The following is a 23520-nucleotide window of genomic DNA, read 5'->3' as shown; positions in this document are numbered from 1 at the left end:
TGACATAACTCAAATAGTGCACGTTTATTCTGAATGGTATTTCTAAAGAGTTTGAGAAAAACAAAAACATGCTCCTGATGTACAACAAGGGCAATGATATAGATTAAAAATGGACCATCTTATTGTAAAGAATTTGCTCCCCCTGCAACTTAATTTGTGACATTGAGAATGCATCCGTAAACTGCATACAGCATACCTTTGACTAAATCTTAACTCAAGAGACCAGCAGTGGTCTTAGCCAAATTAATCAGGAAGCAGTTGCAGATTTGAAAGAAACATCCAAGTCAGCAAACACTTTACAAAACACAGACTTTGTGCATAGCAGCTGACCCTGGATTACAACATGGGGGGAGAATAAAACAATTTGGGGGATCAATTTATTACTAGACACAGGGCACCATCAAGATTTAACAAACTATCATGTAAGTTTGTTTCAACTGTTAACAGTATGTCATGTTTAGTTGGCAGGTCTAACCATTAGCTGCATCATGTAAACTCAGCCAGTTTCTGTATACACAACATTAATCTCTCTCTTCCCCCTCCCAAAAATGAGGGATCTCTCTCCTGGATGATTCCTTTTCCCCTGTACCATGGTTTCCTCTAGTAGGAGTCTTTTTGCAGATAATATCTTCATACTTCAACCAATAAATGACAAAACCAGTTGCAGAGATTCAGGAATAACTCGTATATACGGAGTTTACACTCTAAAGCTGTTAGTAGCATACATTTTTCTTGCTAGATCTTCATCCAGAACAGGAAGTGCTGGTGGGGTGGTTTTTCCCCCCACTGAAACTCCCAACTTTCAAAAAAATTAGTTGTTCATATTCTTTTCAAGCTAAAAGGAGGTCCTGCTGCAGCAACAGCCAAAGTAACTGAAGTTCTCTGCTGTAAGCCCATACTTCACACAATTTCAGTGTCTCTGGGTAACAGCACTAGGATACAGCATTCTCCTCCCACACTCAACACAGCTGATGTACTAATGAAATACAACTGTTTGTCATCCAGAACTACTGACTTTCACTCGCCCTCATCCAGGTACAGTGAACACAGCTTTCTAAGAGATTTAGATTAAACCTTGTATTCAGGATTGAGCAACTGTTTTCCAGGATTAATAGCCTGGGAAAAGGAGTCTTAGATTTGTGGTTACTCTCTCTCTTCCACATCCTACAAAACATTTTATTCAGAAGTTACAATGAGGCAGGTTTGCTGTGGAATAGGAGCTTTAAGAATTGTTTCCAGGGATACATTCATAGAATGATGGCAGCCCAAAGCAAAAAAAGAGACAGAAACAAAGGTTAATCCAAGTTTAGACATCAGACTCGTACTTTTAAACCTGAAGGAAAACTGTCTGTGAAACACACCAATTTGTGGAAGCCTACAACAACAGCAAATCCTAAGAGTTCATATCCCCACACCCATCTACCCAACCCAAACACTTAACCACTTAGTTCTAGAAGAATGAAGAGCACTTTGCTTGGCACCAGAGGCAGCTATGGTCTGAGTTACAGCTGTGCTGCACAAACATCCTCAAATACAATACTATCTCTCTCCCTCCACATACTTCTCTTGGTTTGGTTAACAGATGGCCAGGGAAACTATGTTGGCATATGACAAGCTAATTGTGCTTCAATACATCCCCTCCTAGAAAGATGCTGGAACTGCCAACATAACCAGCGTGAGCAGGTCCTAGCAGTACTAAAAATAAGCTTTTGTCTAAACTAGGCTGCCTCTGGCCAAGGAAACCGTTTGCATCTTTCTAGCCGGAGTCTGCCACTGAGCATTGCAAACACAGGTGCTCAGGCCACGTGGAAGGGCTTTTGTTGTTGGTGATCTGCCCATCCCCAAGACTCAATTAGTGCAAACCCAGCAAATGAAGTAGCTGTTTTCCAGCATAGGTCTGTCAAGATGCACTCCAACAAACAATGCACACCTCTGGGAAAGAAGGAGTAATTCTGGAGCAGCCTGTATAGTCACCCCTCGGGTATCAAAGACCGCATAATGTGCAATGAGGGGTGCCATCCCTTGCCTCACCGCAACTCCAGTCTTAAAATCCTTGGTTCCCAAGTCACCCTCAAACGACCAGACAGCACCTACTAACCAGATGTATGCTGCAATGCGCACTATAGGTTGGAGGCTTTCAAAGCAGATAAAGTCAAGATGTGTATTTAAACTTTAAAAAACAAACAGGAAAGGAATGCAGTTCAATATCTGCCTGGGGGATGGGGCAGGTTGGTGTTGTCTCAGCTCAGTGCACTTTCCCAGGTGCTTGGAGAAGAGTCCAAGCTCAAGCTGGTATTTGTATTGGCATACATAAAATCGCTGGCAACAGTGCATAGAAAGGAGCACTGATATTCACGCAAACAAAGCATGAAAGGATGCGAAGCAGAGCTTAGTAGAGTTTACTGTAGCTTTGAGGTTACAGTACTAGGAAGAAGCCACTCAGCCTATTTTCCAGACCCATAAAATGCTCTAATATACGCTGCTTTCTCTGGTGCTCCATGAATATACCCTCTCACGGAGGAGAACTGCATTATTACCACTGAACAGGGAAAGGGGAAAACAACTTTCAAAGGAGCAAACTGTGCAGTTCTTCACCACCTCCTCCCAAAGGAGCACATAAACACAGCAAGCCAAGCCAATCCAGCAAATCCAAGCAAATCCAGAAGACCCCTGCAAAGCTATGTGATTAGGGTCAGATTCATGTTCGCCTTCTCAGCCCTGTTGCCTGGTTTCCTCAACCCTTGCCTCATCTCAAGACATGTCACCACAGATTTAGTAGCTGTAACAAATTTATCTGGAGATGGGCACTTGGCGTTATGCGATCAAAGCTGGTAAGGTGGTCACAGTCACTTTTCCCATCCCAACAACACAGAACTAACTCTCAATGAACCCTAGTGCATTTCACCCCTTTTCTAAGCGAGGGTCTTGCCTCAGGGTTCATACTTTTACAAGGTTACTCTTGCCAACACCAGAAGTGGCTCTTAACTCTGGCAGAATTCTGCTGGGAGTTGGGTAAATGAAAATAAGACAAAACAAAGACCACTCTAAACCCTCCTCTCGGTCAGTTAAGAAGTGTAGCACCAGCTTGGGTGAGGAGTATTTAAAAAAAAGCATTCAAAAAGATCAGCCCAGGCAGAGTGAAAAGGTACGGTAAAGTAGCCCGCCCCTCTCAGCAAAAGATGGAAGAAAAAGCTATACTCAAAAATATTGGGAAGAACTAAACATACTTTTTTGAGGCGGGGGGAATTAAGAAGAAGAGTGGGAAGTACTGGAGTAACATTCAAAGGTTGGGGGGGGAGTAAAGTACCCTGTAGGTTATAAAAAAACAATTAATGTAGGAGTCAAAGGACAAGATATTGCTTTTCCTTTTGTCCCCCCACTGGATTTACATTCTGCTTACTGAAAGAGATAATTCTGAAGGAAACTTGTCATCAGGATAACCTGCTCAAGCCCTCCACACCTCAAACTTAAAGAGATCTGCACACCTTTTCCCACCCCCCAAATAAAAATGAAACCCAACCCCAAAAACAAAACAAAAAAACCCAAAACCAGAAAGGAGAGCTTTAAAAAAAAAAGAAAAAAAAAAAAGAAAAAGACAACCCAAACCAAAACCCAAACATGATTGGACAATCCTTGGAAGAAGCATTACGTTTTGTTGGAGAGAGGTCAAGGGGGGGAAAAAAATTAAGAGGATGAAGGGGTGGAGAAAAAAAAATTAAAAAAAAAATCAAAGAGGCCTCTCTTTCCTTATTTGGCGACAAGCAAGTGCAAGAAAGTGTTCGTTGGGGTTTTGTTCAGTTGTCGGTCTTTTGCACATCTGCGTTCTGGCCAAGACAAGGGGCTTTAAGGTTTTTCTGCAGCACATGAGCATCTGCGGGCTCTATCCTCTTGTAGTAGTTTTTCTTCGTCTCAATGATCTCAAAGCCAAACTTTCTGTAGAAGTCAATTGCAGACTCATTGCTGATCTGGACATGCCTGGGACAGAAAGGAGGACAGAGAGACAGGTATCAGAACTTTCTGCGGTACAGTATTCTGTCTCCGCACTCAGAAGGTCAAAGACAAGACAAGAAAAGGATCTATCTAGACAGAGACAGGAGCAGTGGTGTAAAGTTCAGGACCAGAAATTTTGGTCTTCCCATATCAATCCTGAGCTAACACACAGCTCCTGGACGGCCTGTGGCAATCATTCTGAGAAGTGGCAAATGTTTTCCCTCAGTAAAGTTCTTTTAAGGAACACAAATAGCAGAGAGACTCTGAAGCATTACTAGCTCAGTAATTTCAATTTTTCTTAATCTGGAAGTGACAGATATTTTGTGGAAATACATAAACAAAGGTTCACTGTAGACCCAATTTTAACTTCCTGTAGTGACACTTCTCAAATGACCAAAACAGCTGTCCGAGTGATGATCCCTGCACGCTGCAACACAAAACTGGCAATGGTGTTTGATAGGATTTCAGCTCCTTGCTCACTTCTAACTACCTCTACTCACAAAAAGCTATGGCAGCACAAAGAAGCCCTATGGACTTACAAAGTCCTTTCCCCTTTTAACTATCTACCCCAGAGCTTTATCAATCTTGCTAGCATACTCCAAGAGTTTCAAGGCCTCCAAAACAGCCATTAGTTCTTCATCCTAAGTCAATAAAACATTTATTTGCACAAGTTTAGAAATAAAAAAAAAAAAAGAAAAAGATGTTTCACTTGGCAAAAGGCATTCATGAAGCTCTCCCAAAATTCAGTGGACACTGCACAAGCTCATGAATTGCTTTATCATGACAATATGCTGCATAACCATAGAACCAAAGGGCTCTGGAAGCAACAGCAAAACAAAAAAGATCTCAGTGTTAAGCCCAATAAGCACCAAATAGCTAAAAGGGAACTTCATAGTAATGACAAATTTAGGCACTGATACCAAACTGGGTGCTAACCTCCACAGTATGTTCAGATAGAAGATGCACAAGCAACAGACATAGTAATAAAATCAATGGGCCACTAAAAGAACCTTTATGCCCAACTTTAGGGGCCAATTTATTGTCACCCCAGAACTTTTATCCTGGGAAGCGCAAGAAGGATTACGAGTGATTTGGGTTTTGCATTAAAACAGCAAATAATTCCTTCACTGTGCACAAAGTAACGTGCAAAAACAAAAAGGAAAGCCTGTGCCTACTGGCAGCCATCTGAGAGGGAGTTCAGTACTACTTCTCCTGAGGCAGGAGAGCTGGAATACAAAGCAAAAGCAGCTTTACTCGGACTCCTCTTTAAAACACCTGTTCCTCATACAGAGATGGCAAAGCTACAACAGTAGAGGACTTGGAAGACTTTGCACCTCCTCAGTAGAGGTGGGCTAAGCTCGAGAAGAAAGTCAGTCCATTTATAGTGATACCAGCGTATGAAACGCTCACCACTAAGCATCTTCAACAGTCCTGGCAAGTTCAGGGTACAGTTCTGTGGCAGCCTAAGTCCATCCAAGCCATACCTGGTGTGCGACGATCCCTACCAGTACACCATGCTTATACCAGTATAAGCAGCAGCAATGGATGAGGAAGAAGCTGGCTCAGAGAAGCGATCTGGCCAAAAACTGCATCAGCTCACTTTGCAACACACAGGAAGAAGTGTGCAGCCAGCAGCAAAAGGGAAGCTTTGGCATCTATGGATTTCAGGCTCTGTTTCCACGGGGACCTATTAGGATGGTTATGCTCTTTTATGAAGCCCTATCCTCTACCCCAGTGCTTGTTCTCGTCTGCATCATGCCAAGTACTTATGCAGACATGCAGTTGATTGGAAAAAAACCCAAACAAATAATAATAATACTCCTCTTCCCCCAAACCCCAAATACCCACCCCCACCCAAAACTGAAAGCAGCTTCCCCAGCTGGGTCAGGGCATTGACCTAGTTTACTGTGTTGCTGCACAAACAGCTGACCTGGCAGAGCACAAGAATGGGAATAAGCAGTTGCACCTTGCTACTGAATGGGAACCTAGAGTGCTTGCAAGCCTTTGATCTGATGTTCTAACCCACACAGCACTGCCATAAAAGACAGACAGCAAGTGTACCAAAACTGCACACAAGACCTGCAGTATTTTCCATTCTGAGGATGACACTGTATGGTAAAAAAAAATAAATTCTTTCACAATTTTTTTTAGTCATAGTGTAATTATGCTATAGAATATAATTTTGTAACTAAACCACTTCCAAATTCAGCAAATTTGCAGAAGCCCTTTTAATGCAAGCAAGCTTTTGGTTTTCTCAGCATCACACAAGCCCAGAACACAACCCCTAGCTTTCTTGCTAGTACTTACAAGATGTTCCATGACCCCACTGAAATACATAATAAAAATACTGTTGGATCTCCCCTCCCTTTGCTCCCATATATGCCTCCATCCTCTCTCCAAAACCGCAGAAGTGCAACTCTTTTACTTACAGATAGATGTTGTCAAAAGTGCCATCTTTTTCACAGATGTTTAAGACATGATTCAACATTTTAGTTCCTGCCAAAAGGTAAAGAAATACTTAAGAAAACCAGAAGTGCACAGTCCAGTCTGTACTTAGCTAAGGGCTTTCCTGGAGAGAGGCAAGTTAACTGTAGGTAGGCTAAAATGACAGAGCTTGTGAGAACTAGGGAAGGCAAATAAAACATGGTGTGTAAGTATTCCACCATCTTACTGACTGCTCACAAAATTGATTCCATTGTTTCTTTGAAGAAAAAAATCCAGCAGCTCAGAAGCATATATAAAAAGCAGCTTATTTGAATATTAGCTTCAAAGTCTCACACTCACCTCAAAATATGGTCAAAACAATGTCTAAAGCATTGAGAGCACTGGCAAATTTGTCTAAAAAATAAAGTTATCTTTTCATTCCAGTTTGTCAAAGCAAACAGGTTACTGTAAGGTCTTGAGTAATCTGGCCTGTGGATTTGAAACATGGAGAAAAGAACCAAATGCAATATAGAGAGAAAGCAAGTACTACCCTGAGCAGCAATAATCAGTAGTGATAAAGACAAAATAAACAGGAAAAACCCTATGTTTAGAAGAGTAAAGAGATATCCCAAAGAAGGAGTGTTGTGTTCTACTTAGACGTGACTTGCATACTTGTTGCACACCTCTAACGAAGTTATTTCCTATGTCTGTGCGTTCAATTTCCTTACCTATAGAAGCACAGTATTTACATTATGGTATAATGTGATTTAAGATTAAAATAATCTGAAATCCCAAATTAGAAAGTTCTACCAGAAGTCCATTTCTGAAAGGCAGGGAAAAAAAGCACATCACAAAACATACTCTTTCCTCAAAGTCCCTTCCAAAGAAATCAGTGGTCTAGAAATGCACTATCGTGGTTAAAAATCGGAAAGAACATTCAGAAATCTGCACAACAATCTGGTTTCTTTGATGACTCAGATACAAAAGAAGATCCTCCTTACCTATTCCTAGCCTTCGGTAGGGTGCCAGGCATCCGAGCGTCATGATGTACAGTCTCTTCTGGTTCTGGGAGTGATCCACCCTACAGCACACTGCTCCCACTGCAATATCATTGAAATAGGCTGCCAGGGAGGGAAACAAAAGTGTGATCAGTCACAAGCCTCAACCTATACATACAGCTTCTTCATTTACACTCTGTATTTTCCTTCCTTCCTTCTTGCTAATTCTCCCATCCAGATAAAATATCATACATTGTGCTAAACACTTGGAGTGAAGTTACCAATGGTGCTCTGACACAACAGTTGGTTTATTACAGTTCAACCGCCTAGCAATGGCATCAGGAGGTAAGCTGGCGTTTCTGCTGTATCAGAAAACATGCCTATTCCCAGTAAAATGGAATCTATTTAGAACACAAAGCCTCTGAGGTTGGGACTGTGGCTTTTTTGAAGTTCCCAGTTATTTTTCATCATGTAAACCAAGAAAATACAAGGATCTGCTATTCAAAACCATTATAGATAGCAACGATGAGCACTTCTGCCACCACAGCCCACGATTACTGGCAAGAACATTTGTACCTAATTTGGCTAGTTCGCCAACCTCCAGTACATCCTTGTAGAACTTGTCATTGTAGCTGACAGGAAAAATGACCTGGTTTAGCCTCTTCAGCTGCTTAATGTTGTGTGGCGTCACATCTCCCAGCTCGATCCGGCTACTGGAACAAATCAAAACATGCTTAACATCTGACACACTGCAAGATTTCTAAGGACACCAAAAATTAATCATTACATTTATGCTTAGACGTCCCACCTAATAATCAGTTCAATACATATTTGAACTACAACATTCAGCCCATACAATTAAGTCTTCTGTTGGTGGTCAATTTAACTCCCAAAGCCAATTTCAGTCAGTACTACACAGTCAGAAGTTTCTGAGGCCACACTTAACACTGATGTTCCATAGTATGTGTGGTTTTATTTGGTCGCATACAGGGGAACACGCATCTCTGCAAGAGTATTTAACTTTATCCCATTAATATCCTCACTGATCATCCAAGTCATGGCAGGGGGGCAGACACCAAACCAAAAAACAACAAAGAAAAGATGGTAGGGACAGGAGGCTAGAACAGAGACCAAGAAAATGAATCCATGCTTCAAAGACAGCCTTAATTTTACCACCTGTCAATATAAAGCTTATGTTTAGACAAAGACAAAAGCATTACCAGACATCTGTCTCTAAAAAGCAACAATACTGTGTGCAGCAAGCTCATATTAAGCCTGTTAACATGCAAACGTGCCACTCTCAAGGTGATATCCGCATCTGTTATGATCATCACTGAAGTCATTCCTCCTGCTGATTGAGAGCAGAATCATGACTGTAAAATACCAATGTTGCACTGAATTATACTGAGAAGGAACAGATCAAGCTCCTCCCTTTTCTGATGCTAAATTCCTGACAGGAACATTACATACACAGGAAAAAAAATTAAAAGATTTAGTTGTTAGTATTCCCCAAGCCAATTTCTTGGGTCCAGGTAGACAGTTTTAACAAGGATTACAAGAATGAAAAATAAACACCCAAGATAATAAAAATCTTCTCCCAAATGGTCACCAGAATACATAGGAAGGTACAAAGCCAATGCATGTAGAATTAGAAATGCACACAGTTCTGGGTTCATCTCAGCTTAGTTTTACTGAATACATACAGGCAACCAGATTGTTTTCTGCCAAAACATTGGTAAAGACAGTTTGTCTTTTTTTATGAAGTGAAATCCTGTTTCCAAAAAGGCAGCTTTCTAAGATCCTTGCACACTAGGCTTCAAAGTTCATTCTAGTGATGGGCAGTAGCTGCTTTCCATCTCCAGTGCCTCTTGTGCCTAGGCAGCTTGTTTTTTCAGACAGGTTGATGCCTAGGACACAGAAGCACAGATTAACTTATACAACAGAGTGAAAATGTGATAACCAACAAGAACTGTACCAAGCAATGCTTGTATAATCTGCCTCTGCTTTATGAACTGACCTTGATTATACATCAAAACCCCTTAAACGATCAAAACCTCCAGACATCATATGCATTTTAGTTGTCACTACCAATGATGGGTGATAAATATACAATGCTTTCTAGGCATCGTACTGCAGCCTGCAAAACTATCAGAAAAAGCTATAGGACTGGAGCCTTTTACAGTTCCTTCAAGAATCATAACTTCCCCTCACACCCACTTCCTTCTTTCACAGCAAAGAATACAGTCTTAAGTTCTGCAACAATACCAAGGATCACCATTGCCCACTCTCTGGTATGACACAGATAAGATAATCTCCCTAGTGAGCCCTATAGAAGCTAAACAGTTTTAAGAAGGGGCCTACCTTTTAAAAAACATCTAGCATTAACTAATAGACTACTGACGATTTTGTAGTTCTCCATCAGATTAATATGTTCCAGTTACTAGTTAGAATTAATGGATGGCATTTACATATTGAACTTTGCTGACTCCAAACTCTAACCTTTTGTCACACATTTGCCAAAGACATTAAAAAGCCCCCTGCTGTCAAGCATCTCATGCCAGTATGAGTGCTTGCAAATTGTTCCAGGCAGCTCCTCATCTGTCTGCCCCCTACCACACTGAACATGTCAATCTTTTTCCTCCTTCATTGCAAGCAATGAATCCTTGTAGGTTGCTCCTAAGCTCTGCCGAGTTATACAGCGACCTCGAGAGACATCTCACTAGAACTGGACAGTGTGTTCTCCAACAGTGATCTCAAGAACAAAAGAAGCAGCAACAGTCTCCGTATTCTTGTGTCTCATCCATGTCTAGATACCCAGGCACACTTACAAGCAACAGCAATGGGATATCCTTCTAAAGTTTCTAGCTAGAAAACCACTACACTGTGCAGAAATAGTCCACAGTACCTCTTTTCTGTGACTCTTACTGCCACCAGCCCCGTTTCACAGCCCTTCCTATCTTCTAGATTATTTTTGCTCTCAAGATTCCTTTCTTCATGTATTGCTGCTTGCACAAGCCCCTTTGACAATTATATTCCAACATGAAGTACATATGGAGCTTGCAAGGATGATCTTCTTACACCACAGACATACTCCCATTATAAACAAGCATGATATCAAAGTTACTAGGCAGTGGGGTAACTAATACATTTTTTTTATGCCCAGCTTAGCACAGCTGTTAAGCCTAGCATGGCAGGGCTTTGTCAAGCACACAGAAGACAAGTTGTGCCCTTTTCTAATCCCAGCCAGCAGTGCTACCTTTTCCTCACAAAGGGTAGGAAATAAAACCATGGCATGTGGGTTCCTGGGTGTATTTGTGCCTGGGAGAGAGCTTTCCTGGAGTAGAGTACTCAGGAATCTCATACTAGGAGCAAAGAGAAGACCCAGCAGCCTCTTCTGCTGCAGTCTGCATCACAGTGGAAACCAAAGGGAGCAGTTCTCAACTGCTCAATTAGATCAGATGAGCTGCAGAGTAGGAGGTCAGTAAAGGAAAAGAAAAACCTCACACTCACAGTCAGTCCCTTGAAAGCCTAGATCTTCTGTCCAAAAGACTTAATAGTATATTAACCTTCGTGATACTTTTTTTGTATCAGTAGATCCAAGCTTCAGCAGATCAGTAACGCTAGCATGAACTCTTATGAACTCATAGCAAAGTTGTTAAAGAGCAAGTCCCTTTTTATACTACTTGAGCAAAAATCTCTGACATAGAATATCATCAGGTAGTGTGTTTTCTAGTATTATTCTAAAATTAATTACTTCCTAATGAAGCAAGAAATCAGGCATTAGAAGACAGTCACTATGGAGTATTTATGATGACAGTGCAACAGGATAAAGACAAATTGTCAGGGGCAGCCAGGGCAAGATGGCTGAGAAAGGGGCCATGGCCAGAAGATGGACCTTCACCAGGAGGGTTTCAGACAGGGAATAAATAAGTGCAGAAGCAGAGTCTAAGGCTGTTCATCGCTGCAGAGCCCCAACATCACTTCTGAGGCTGGCATCAGGTCAGAGAAACAAGTTCCAGCAGTAGGGCTAAAAGGTGCTGCTGAGAGTTTTCCTCAAGCCCTCGGACTCCCCGACTCTCTCACCACTTGCCACATCCATTGCTGCCTCCTGCCATGTCCTGCTCCCTGCCTCCTGTGCTCTGTCACTAGCTGTTTCCTTGTTGCTTGAGAGTTGCTACAGGCCCAGTAATTTATCCTGGAGGATAATACGAAAAAAAGTTTTGAGTACCACTGCAGGAAGCATAAATCAATACGCTGAATATGTCTGTCTAAATAGTATGTACTCAAGCAATAAATTACTTTAATGTATAGCACTAACTGATTAAATCAGCACCACACCTATTACACACAAAACATTTAATCAGTAAACTAAATGAAGACATGGAAAGGAAGACCCACATCATGAGAGTTCATCACTTTGCCCAAGGACAGTGCAGCAGAAGTGCCACCAGGGCCTTGAGTAAAAGCATGGGAAAGCTGGCGATGCTGCCGAAAGCAGCAGTCTCGCTGTCCCCAGGCCACTCATTTCCACCCTCTTGCTGGCACAAACATTTGTGCAATGATGTGGTGAACCAAACCCAATTTAAACTAACCTAGCCAAAAAAAGAAAAGTTTAGTTTTAACCCACATCAGTCCCCTGATTGGGTTCACCACAGAAGTCTCCTGCTAGCAATAAAGAGAAAAAAATTGCCAGAGGCAGGGCCGGTTGGGTCTTGAGCAGAAGTGCCAGCCTACCCCACTTTAAACTGGAAGTACCGTGCAAAAGGAGCACAGGGATCATTCAGCATCTACATGATTTTGTGCTACACTTTATAATTTACAGAACCACATACACTTTGAACCTAAGGACTTAGAAAAACTACCACAGCCTCAAAAGATCCAAGACAAAGGACACAAAATGGTCACTCCTTACTATTCACTGGAGTAATGGAAATTTTTGATTTGTTTGTTTTTCAATAGCTATTTACAGGTAGACCCGCTTCTTCAAGTTACCTCTCAGCCAAATCAGTTTACTGTTTCCTAAGTTTACTGTATCAGCTAAGGAAGGTCTGAATAGGCCAGTCCTGTGCATTCCAGTTCAGTACAGGCTGTACCAGAGATAAATATCCTCTGCTGTTGCAAAGAAAAAAAAAAAAAAATCATGAGTTCAAATCACCATATGAGAAAACATATATATATATATAAAGAATGGCCAGAAGGGACGTGCCCTTCCTTAACAGATTATTTTATTCTATTATTCCAACAATATTCCTAAAAAGATACGCACTTAGTACTGTCACCATACCTCTCAAAATAGCACTCCATGGAGCATGCAGTCAACTGTACTTATATCTCAGGTGTCAAAGCCTCTGGACCAAGCCAGCCACCCCATCCCAAGGAACTATTTTCAATATGGAGGAACGAGGGATTCTTGCCTCCTCTTGTTGCTGTCCGCAGGCTTAACTGAGGTGCACTCAATCCCCTCATCCAGACCCTTGATAAAGCCATTAAAAAGGACTGGCCCCAGTACGGAGCCCTGGGGAGCACCCTGTGTGACCAGCAGCCAGCTGGATGTAACTCCAGTCCCCACCACTCTGGGCTCGGCCATCCAGTCAGCTTTTCACCCAGGAAAACGTATACCCATCCAAGCCACGAGCAGCCGGTTTCTCCAGGAGAACGCTGTGGAAGACAGTGTCAAGAAGCTTGACTAAGGTCCAGGTAAGCAACATCCACAGCCTTTCCCTCATCCACTACATGGGTCATCTTGTCATAGGAGATCAGGTTTGTCAAGCAGGACCCGCCTTTCCTAAACCCATGCTGGCTGGGCCTGATCCCCCGGTTGTCCTGCGTGTGCCACGTGATGGCACTCAGGATGATCTGCTCCATAACCTTCCCCAGCACCGAGGTCAATCTGACAGGCCGGTAGTTTCCCAGATCCTCCTTTCTGCCCTTCTTGTAGATGGGCATCACATTGGTGAGGAGTGGCTGAGGGAACCGGGGTTTTTTAGTCTGGAGAAAAGAAGTTCAGGGAGGGACCTTATTGCTCTCTACAACTACCAGAAAGGTCATGGACAGGTTGGGGTAGGTGTCGATTCCCAGATAACAAGTGGTAAGACAAGAGGAAATGGCCTCAGGTTGTGCCAGGGGAGGTTTAGATTGGTTATTAGGAAAAAATTCCTCACTGAAAGGGTAGTCATGCATTGGAACAGGCTGCCCAGGGATGTGGTGGAATCACCAGCCTGGAAGTGTTTAAAAACATGTAGATGTCGTGCTTAGGGACATGGTATAGAGGTGGACTTGGCAGTCCTGGGTTAGTGATTGGACTCGATCTTAAAGGTCTTTTCCAACCTAAATGATTCTATGATCACGTCAGGCCTCTCATTACAACAGTGCTCTACAAATCCATAGCCTTTCCTAGATGGAATACCAGCCCTCTGAAGCCACTTAAACGTCTTCCATTGCAAGGCTGTTTCCAAGCCATCATTATTCTCATAGTTAGGCTTTCTTCTAATTCAACCTAAATGTACTCAAATCTATCCATATACTGTCTCCTGTTGACCATTAGCTTCAGGAGCTGATGGATGGAGCCTATCCCACATGCCTTTTCAGAGAGTGGTACCATGACCTCTTTATACTTTCCATCTTCTAACTAAAGCCAAGCTCCTGGCCTCCTTTAAGACTGCCTAATTCCTACTGTCATCATACCAGCTCTACTTTCCATTCCTGCAGATTAATTTCCCTTAAACACAGCTAACCAAAACTGCTTACAACATCCCGAACACTTACTATTGCCTTGTACAACAGCAGTAAGTTTTTCCCATCTCCACTGGAAGCATTTTCCTTGACATATCCTAGGACCACACTCGAATTTCTCACAACTGCAATGTACTGTGACTCAGTTACTGGGCAAAAAACACACTGAGACTTCACTAGGAAAGGTCACCAGTTTCTGGTGTGGGTTGCTGTTCGTTAAAAGCCCACAGTGACACTGCCCAGCAACATAAGAGCGGAAGTGAAAAGCAATCCACAAAACCTGAATGGAAGTGGGACTTTGTGAGGTGACATGCAGCAGTTACTGAAGCTGGATGCACGCCCAGAACATCAGCATTAGCCCTCCTGCTCTCACATGCCAGTGTCTTAAGACCCTTCAGGCACTTGCTAGAAAGAAAACCTCACGCTTTTTGTAGGACCACATGCAATCCAGTTAGTCCTATTGCAGCTGCATTCCTCTATCTGCAGCCTACTACTGCAATTTGAATACTGTCTATTTTTCCTACAGTGTCTTTAAAATTTATACTGGTGGAAGTAACATAGGCTAAATGAGACATTAGTGTTTGCTTATGTGAAGGTTGCCTTTTGCCTCTCCACGTATATCGAAGGAGAACTGCTATACAGAATGATAACTCAAGATGAAGCCCATTTCCAGAGTTACAGTTCAAGAGGAAACACAAATTCAGTCCCAGGGAACAGCAAGCGTTCAACACTAGTTTAGAACCAACAGCAGGGAGAAAAAAGGGAATTTCGAGTTTCTTAATGCTGTAAGAATCTCAGTCTCATTCAACTTTAAATAGTGCAAGTCTCTCCCCAGAGGGATGTGCCTGACTGAAACAGATCTCTGTGTAACTGATAGCAGGGCTCTGGCTTATTGAAGGCATCTGGCATGCTAAATTTAGCAGAGCTGTATCTGCAACTCACAAAACTTACGGAGGTATCATCAGTCAGGAGAGGGAGCACAGAAGAGAGAAGGGCCCTAACAAATTATAGGACTTCAGAGAAGGTCTGTCACCCACTAAGCAGCCAACTACCTTTATTGCTTCTATTTTGGCTTCCAAGTCAAAGCAGGAGTCTAGACAGGATAATCCACTCATAAAATAAAGCCAAACCAGAGCTATGAAAGCTATAGACCTGAGGGGTGTGGCTTTGCTTAGATTCACCTCCAAAGCCGAAACAGCCTCTTTAGTGTTTGGGCTTTATTTTTTTGTTTGTTTGGGTTTTTTTTGCTGGTTTGTTGTTTTGGTTTTTTTAAAACAGATGAGCTGTCTTGCTGGGCGCACAAGTTAGTCTAGTTCTTGTGGGCAGACCGGTATGTTTTCAATTATCTATAAGATCTGTGGGCTGTAAATCTACTCCACTTGTCAGAAAACCAGAAAGATAACTACAATCCTAGCATGCAAAAGGTCTTACCAATTTGCTTCTCAGCCTCCCTGATCTTCTTTAGCCCCACTTTACTACTGAAAATGTGTATTTGCATGACACCTGCTACCCTGCTGGAAGTCACCCCCAGCTGTGTGCTGGAGTGTACAAGAGCACAATGATGTAGAGAAGCAAGCTAAGCAATTTTAGAATCAGAATTAACAGAAGACTTCAGTCAAGACTTGTAACTCAAATGGATCTCAGTATGAACAAGTTACATTGACATGCGTCATAATTCCCCAAGACATACTTCAGACTCACCTTGCCTCTCTCCTTTATAACAAAAAATATACAGCATGTTACAGTCAAGGTTTCTTTATTATATTCTGGTAATTCACTCTCCTTCAACCTAGAAAACCTGACCACTGTACCGAAGACTGGCTGATCTTCACATGCAAGAAGCAAAGTTATGTTACAATAGCCTCACAGTTTTCTCAGCTCAAACTTTAGACCTCAAATTCAGGCTCAGCTCTGATCTAAAAGAAAGAAAGAAAAAAAAAAAAAAAAAAAAGATGACAACCCTAAACCTAAAGTAGCAGTAAATCACGAAGCATCTCAGCTGACTATGCAAGCACAAGGGGGAAGCAGAGAGGTCATTTCAACAAGTGTCAAATAAAAATAAACCTTCCCAAGAAAATGAAAAGCTATCTCATTCTGCAGCTGGATATGAAAAGCAGGAATCATCATGCCCAGCTAACAGAATTTTCAAACTCTAAAATATCAGAAATAAAGGTAGCTGGTCTAGAACAGAAAAGCAGCCATACATAACATCACTTAGTAGACCATAACATTTTGCACCTCAAGAGGTAAAGGCTTAGATATTATATCTGCCTATCCCAGGTGGATCAACGTCAGGTGAAAGAGGAAACAACTTGCCTGCGATCATACAGCAGATAAAGAGCTGCCAGAAATCCTAACTCTCCATTGCTAGTCTAACCACTTTTCCTTATTAGTCAAGTAAGCTCACAAGAACATTCAGAATTTGAACCATGATTGCAAAGCAGTACTTCACTAGTTTGAAACAACTTAGCTCAAAATTAGTTTTGTGTCTCTATTACCAATACCCTGAGACATCATATAAATTACTGCCCCTTTTCATACCCTCAGTTTCCCCAAATATAACAACTATAACCCTTACTTGCCTCCTAGGAGATCACGAACCTTCGCTGATTAGTATTCATGAAGTACCTGATGATCCTCAGGTAAGAACAGAGGCTTACCTTCAAATTCAAAATAGAAATGATGCTGGGTTCACAAAGTGCCTTATTTACATAAATTTATATAGCTCAAGGGCGCTTCTTGCACTTATATTAGGTAACAAACTATAGAATTGATGTATCAGGAGAAAGGCATTCCTCTGCTTCATGCAAACTATTTCTATAGGTCACTGAAACACCTTTCTTTACAAATGCCTGTATCCATTAGATTAGTCAAAAAAAAATGGCAGGCCATTATGGGTCTCCTGCCTATACTTTGGATTTCAGTCCCAGGGCAGGTGGTTTTTTGAGGTGTTCAAATCATGCATTATATAAATAACATACTCTGAAAAATTAACAGAACATGCTACCAGTTTTATGTGCCTACCTTCAAATACTTCTAAGGCAACAACCACAGCAAGCAGCTAACTTAACAAGCACAAAAAGCTGTATTCCCCCCTGCCCCACCCTTCCCAATTTTCAATAAGAATGAATCATTCTCAAATGAAAATTTGTGCTAAAGGGCTAAAACCAAGTCTCCTTTAACTGCAATTTTCAACCTGATTTGTGATCTTTACGGACAAGAAATTCCAAGTGCCATGTGGAGAAAACTTCCACAAGCTTTCAACCGCTGCCCTGGGTCTCACCCCATGCTCTCAAGAGAAGATAACTAGATGACAGAAATGGGAATTGAGATTCTAGTCTGCTAAGGGCCAAAAGTCACATGGAACCTGGAAAAAAAATGGGGAGAGGGAGGAGAAAAGGCAAGTGAGCTCAGGAAGTACTTCATGCATCAGGATCTTACCATGCAGCATGGTATTTTCAATCCATTAAAAAAAAAAAAAAATCACTCTGCCCCCAGAAAAATTCAAATATCTTAGTCACCTAGTGACAGCGTGGTGGACATTGTTTTAGCTCTATTTTCTATAAAGCCTCATTTCATTTCCTTCCCATAATGAATTAATTCAGTATGCTTTGACACAAATACACAGTTACCCCATTTCAGTGCTGTGCTTCTCTGCTCTCAGGTCTTCAAGTCCAAGAGTCTCCAAACAACCAGCAATTCTTCTGTGCATAGGCTGCTTCTCTCTTCTCCCCTGCTTCCCCACCTCAAGTTTCCCTCTTGACAAACTTCTGCTGCTCCTAAACCCCCCCACAGGTCACTCCTTTCCCTCCCCTCTTTCAGCAGGAAGCAGAAAGTAAGCCTGACATTGCCTGCCTCACTTAGAGCAGAAGCAATGCAAGGGGGGTACTTCTCTCTTATCAATTCCCCCAAAAATATAAGGATAAGTCTCCTCTTGTCCTTTCCTCCTCTTCCTCTGGGTAAAAATATCCAGTGCTTTCTCACATTATTGGTCTGAACACTTCTTTCTAATGCTTGCCAAATGGGCAGGCTCTTCAAGTTCTGAATCATTTCCACTTGGATAAAAGAATTTTTCTGGCTCAACCATCACCCATTATTCCCCATTTTAGAAGAGATTTAATGTGGCAAAGGAGGATGCATAATTTCTCTTGTCCTCAGGAGATGGCAGCAGAGTCTGTGGCATTTGGTGATTAACTAAATATACTACATTTTTTACATAAGAAATGTCTCAACTTAGCAAACTAATTCATATACTAAGAAGCTACATATACATGTAAGAAAAACTGAATGGTCAAACACAACTCAAAAGCTAAGGCTCAGTTCTAAAGTGCTTCAATAAAACAGCTAGAATCTCTACGCTACCTTCCTAACCTTCCAGTCCTTCCTACTTCGTGGAATGTCTTAATCTGGTTATGGAATTAAAGTGGTAAGAGTTATAAATCAGGCTGAATAACTATAATAAACTTCCCTAAGTTTTTATAAATTAATTTAGCAGATATTAAGCCATTTGTAAGCATGGTCTAAATTTACCATCTATGAAATCAAATGCAGAAAGTATAGCTCTCGCTTTGACATTTTTAGGTTGAGAAAAATCCTAAAACCAAATAGTGATTTTCAAGCTCAATTGCCTTTTTTGTTCTGCCTCCAGTGCATATGACAATTCAGCAGTTTTTTTCATAAACTTGGAAGTTCCTCCTACGTATGTTAAGCTTAGCACTTTGCCTTGCAAACGGCAACAAATCAATAGTTCTGCATGAACACTGTAATACCAACTCAGAAGAGGACAGGAAAAAACACCTCCCTGTCCTCGTGAGAAACACACACAGCTTCAGGACCTTGCAGGGTTTACTTGATGAAACTGGGCAAAACAGAGATATCAGAGCTTACCCATAATGACTCACTGTAGTGTTTCAAGAACTCTATTGTTATTTTTCTGTTGTGCTCAGTACTCCCCAGCTGTGATGGCTCCTCTGCAAAGGCAGCTAGAACAGCACTAGCCTGCAAAGCCTCTGGGTTATGAAGTTCTCCACAGCAGCTGCTACCTGTTGTGCAGCAGCTAGTCTCAAGGGCTCTTCTGCAGCAAGTCAGGACCCTCAGAAACTACAAAGTATAAAACTTTACTGCAAATGCATAAAAGTTTAGAGGCAGTCTTCTAGAAGTTTCTTACACAAACATAATGCACGTTACTTTCTAAGACAGTGGTATAATGCATGGCACACTGCTCCCCGTTTCAATCAGTTTTTCATCATGTGGCTCAACACGTACTGCCACATGACAAGCCCACAGGTGTTCCCCATCAAAACTGGAAAGGGGTTTGGTCAATGTGACAAAATAACACACATGCACGGGATCACAGGCACTGGGCCCTGCTTGTAAAGCGCACTATACACTCTATATATGATACGTGCTCTACATATCTGACACTCCTGGTCACATAGCAGGCATGAGCATGTGATGAAGCATGCAGGTCCTGCATTACACCTCTTGTGCCATGTGGTTTTTAGTTAAGGGCAGCAGGGAAAGGCTGGATGACTTCATTCTCACAGGCTTCATCTGGACTGAAATGGGTCAGAAAAGCACCCTTACTGTAAGGCATCAAAAGGCCACAGACAGCGACCAGCAACGCTCAAGAATCAATGCAAGGTTTCCGGCTTTCTTTCCTTAACCCCAGCAGCATTACAACTGTAATGAAAATACAAAAACACTGAGCAGCAAGTGAATCAACACTGTGAAAGTAGTAAAGTTCAGGGAGTATTATTTACGTCTGCTCTACAAAACCAGGCAAATTACTACAGACAGTAGAACCCGAGTTCCTCCCACTGGTATTCTGCCTCATGCAAACTCAGTTCTAAAATAGATTTTCAAATTCCAGAACTAACAGTAACAACATTTCAGAATACAATAAATGAAAAAAAGAAATTAATCTCTAGAGAATCATGAAGTTCACTAACAGAACAGTGAATCACCTCAGTCTTTAAACTTACATTTAAGAAAAAAAAGCAAAAATAACAAGTATCTAAACTATTAAAATCATTCAGAAGATGAGGATAGCGTGAACATAAAGCCAAGTATATAAAAGCAGGTAGGAGCTAACAGCAATTACCAGTTCAAAAGCTGGCATTTAACTCTTATTTGATGAGAAAACCCTCAAAATTTTAAGCAGCTGAGAAAGGAAGGGGAAAAAATAACCTTTTGCTATCTCTGAAACCAAAGGTCCTCTATAAAAGAAGTCAAGCTAATTTCAAACACCCTGATGACAGAGACACTACAACCCCCTATGCATTATTAACACACTGCTCTGTGCTATTTTGAACTCAGAGACCTAAGAAAGAGGGCTGCAAGCAACACACATTGACTACACAATCTCTTTTAGATCTGAAATTGCAGAATGTCAGTGAACTTGCTAGTTTCTTCTTTAATTCTTTCTCTGCCAAAGTAGACTGTTCATAATTACAGATGATGTTATGGGTCTTGGTACTCGCAAAATTATCTCTGCACTTTGTGGTGGGGGTTACTATGCAACACATACACTCCCAGAAAAAGTACTCTGAATCAGTTTGCTCAAAAGAACTGATCCACAATTTTGGATTCAATACTGAATCAATACTGAGATCCCTTCAAACACCACATTAGTTTCTGTATGCTGGGAGCTGATGCATTAGATCTAATTTTGGATCCATCTTCTGACAGTACTTGTTTTTTAGGGATCTCCTCTGATCTTCATAGCTTGACAAATAATTTGGTTTTGTTGCAAAGCACCTGATGTAATTTCATATATTCCTTCTGAAATCTTTGTCTAGACTTTTGATTCTGTCATTGTATTTGAACCAGGTTATTTTTCAGTTTGAGTTCTATCAGCCTATTTGCCTCAATCTGAATTTTTGGGGAACACCTGGATTCAATAAGATTTTGTTCTGCACAAGAACGTGCCACATGGTGCTGACAGTGTTTTGACAAGACAGGAATATGCTGTTCTTCAAAGAGATTAAGGTGTACCAGAAAAGCAGAAATATGCAAGTACAGAACTCAAAGGGATCAGTTCTTAAGTCAAATCAGCGATAAAGCTGCCTGGAAGTAAAAGGAAAGCAACAGGAATCAAGTTTAGTGCTCAATCAAACACTTGATTTAGAAAACAAGGAAGCAGAAGAGGGGTATGTGGGTTTTTCCCTCCATAGCTTTTTATTTATTTTTTTTTTTAAAGTTTACAAAAAGTAAAACATTCTCTGAAGTGAGAACTCCTGAGCAGCACAAGCAAAGCCAGGGCTCAGCCTCTTGGGGAGCATCGCAGCATGGCAGACAGCTCTGACTGCAACCTGCCAGGAGATCTCTGCAGGTTCGGCCTGACGTGCCTGTGCTGCCTTCCACCTCATGCAGCCAGGCCCCCGTAACCCTGTGCCTCAACTCAAGACTGATGTCAGCCAAAGTGGGGCTAAGCTGTAGAAAACAGCGGAACGGTCAATGGAGGATAAAAGCAAACCTAGTTTTGCCAGGAGTGCTGCTGAAAAAAAAATCATGTCAACTGCCACTTCATCTCGGCCCATCAGTACTGTTCTTTTTTCCCAAACTCTGTCATCCTCATTATAAGGTGACTAAGAGTCAACCCGCCCTGTTTCATGTAGGGTGGTGCAGATGAATAAAGGATTGCCCGATATCCTAAGCACACCTATTTAATGTCAGCTAGGAGTCACTTTATTTGCAATCATCACTGAACATCATTCTACAGATAACTGCCAGCCCCTCACAATGTGAAGCTGCTTACACGCTGTAAGAAACAGCTACATCTGTTATCAAGCAGTCTTGTGTGACCTCACCCCAGTTGCTAACAGGCTAAACCCCTTACCATTTCTTAGTAAAAGCTTAAGTGCTTCAGCTTCCATTCACTCTGCCTTAAGCTGCCAAACTGGAATAATAATACCCAGCATTGCATAACACCAGTTTCAAGAGGACTGGTTTAATACTCCTTTGAGAAACAGCTATGGAAAGCTTCCTTTGTGCCTATGAAGAAACTGAGACATGGAGCAGAAGGATCTGGTTTTGTGGAGCACAGTTGACGCTGAAATTAATAAACATTAGGTGATTTAACCAACATTGAAAAACCTGTCCCAAAGTGACCCGTGCAAGGTCAGGCAGGTCATCTGATGCCAGAGCAGGGCTGTGACTCTAAAGGCCTCCAGCCTCCTGTTCAAGCACTGCACCCCGCCGCCTCCGCCGAGCAGGAAACCCAGCGTTTCAGCCAGTCCCATGTCAAATCTGAAGGTTTTCAAGCGCCACCGAGAAGCGAAGCCAGGCCCAACGTAGCGCTCCAGAAATCAAGGCACAGAACAGAGTCCCTTCTCACCCATCCACGCCGACCAGCGCTGCGAGACCAGCCAGCAGAAGTGCTGAGAGGATGCTACGAACAATAGCGCCGCAAACCCGCTCCTCGGAGCCTGGCAGCCTCCCCGCACAGCCCCAGCGGCGCTCTCTGCCCGCGGCCGGCCAGCCGCCCGCCCTCTCCCCTCCTTCCGAGACGGCTGATGCCGCCAGCCGCAGGCCACCGGCTGGGCAGCGCGGGGCTGAGCACGGGCTGTGCCGCCGCTCCCGCCGCGGGACCGGTTCACAGCGAGCACCGGGCCCGGCGGGTCCCGCAGGGAGCTCAGTACCGCCGAGCAGCGGGGGCGCCGTCAGCTCCGCTCCCCGCCGCGGGCTCCCCCCCGGCACCGGCCCCCCGCGGCGCAGAGTGCGGCCCCGCTTGCAGAGGGCGGGAGAAACGTACCGACCCCCCCTCCCAGCCCTGAGACGACGGCGGCTGCCAGGGGTGGCAGCGGCACCGCTCGGCCCCCCGCCCCCGCTCGGCCCCGCCGCGCCCGGGCCGCGCCACCCCGCCCCACTCCCCGCGCCTCCCGGCGGCGAGCCAGCAGCACGGCCCAGGCGGGCCCAGCCCGCCCTGTCACGGCCTGGCCGCGCCGAGCCCCGCGGGACGCGCCGGGCCCGCACTCACCCCTTCATGGTGCGGCCGCGGCCCAGCCGGTACCGGCGTCCGCGCTGGCTGCGTGAAGGGCCCGGCGGTGCGGCTCCGGCCTCCCCCTCCTCGGCCCGGGCAGCGCGGGCGGCTCAGCCTCCTGCTCCCGCGCCCGCTCCACATGGGCCTCCGTCCGTCCGCCCGCCGCTGCCGCCGCCGCCCCGCCCCCGTGACCCCTCACCTCACGCCGCGCGCGCCCCCCGCCCGCCGCCTCGCCGCCATGACCCCCTCACCCCCCCGCCTTCCCGCCCCCGCCGCGCACGCGCCGCTCCCCGCGGGGAGGAGGAGGAGGCGGGGCGGAGGAAGGGAGCTGTACCTCTGGTCACGTGATGCGGAGCCAGCCAATAGCGTGGTAGCTAACGCTCCGCTAGCAGG

General features: G+C 43.5%; 1 protein-coding gene across 2 annotated transcripts; it reads right to left on the bottom strand.

The window, feature by feature from the left end:
* On the bottom strand, window positions 1-23308 carry NAA50 (N-alpha-acetyltransferase 50, NatE catalytic subunit). 2 transcript variants are annotated; one of them, XM_040594652.1, is made up of 5 exons: window positions 23125-23308; window positions 7989-8125; window positions 7416-7535; window positions 6420-6486; window positions 1-3975 (listed from the first exon to the last, which is right to left on the bottom strand). In XM_040594652.1, exons 1-5 carry the CDS (start codon window positions 23130-23132, stop codon window positions 3795-3797), a joined length of 513 nt encoding a protein of 170 aa, XP_040450586.1. In that variant the 5' UTR covers window positions 23133-23308; the 3' UTR covers window positions 1-3794. The 2 variants fall into 2 exon arrangements, with proteins under 2 accessions (XP_040450586.1, XP_040450587.1); XM_040594653.1 differs by having other exon boundaries at window positions 7989-8122.
* Between the last annotated feature and the right edge of the window lie 212 nt (window positions 23309-23520).

The sequence above is a fragment of the Falco naumanni genome, chromosome 5, assembly GCF_017639655.2.
Source record: "Falco naumanni isolate bFalNau1 chromosome 5, bFalNau1.pat, whole genome shotgun sequence".
Classification (NCBI taxonomy): domain Eukaryota; kingdom Metazoa; phylum Chordata; class Aves; order Falconiformes; family Falconidae; genus Falco; species Falco naumanni.
Note: the sequence above shows the minus strand (reverse complement) of the source record. Positions and strands in the feature narration are given on the sequence as shown.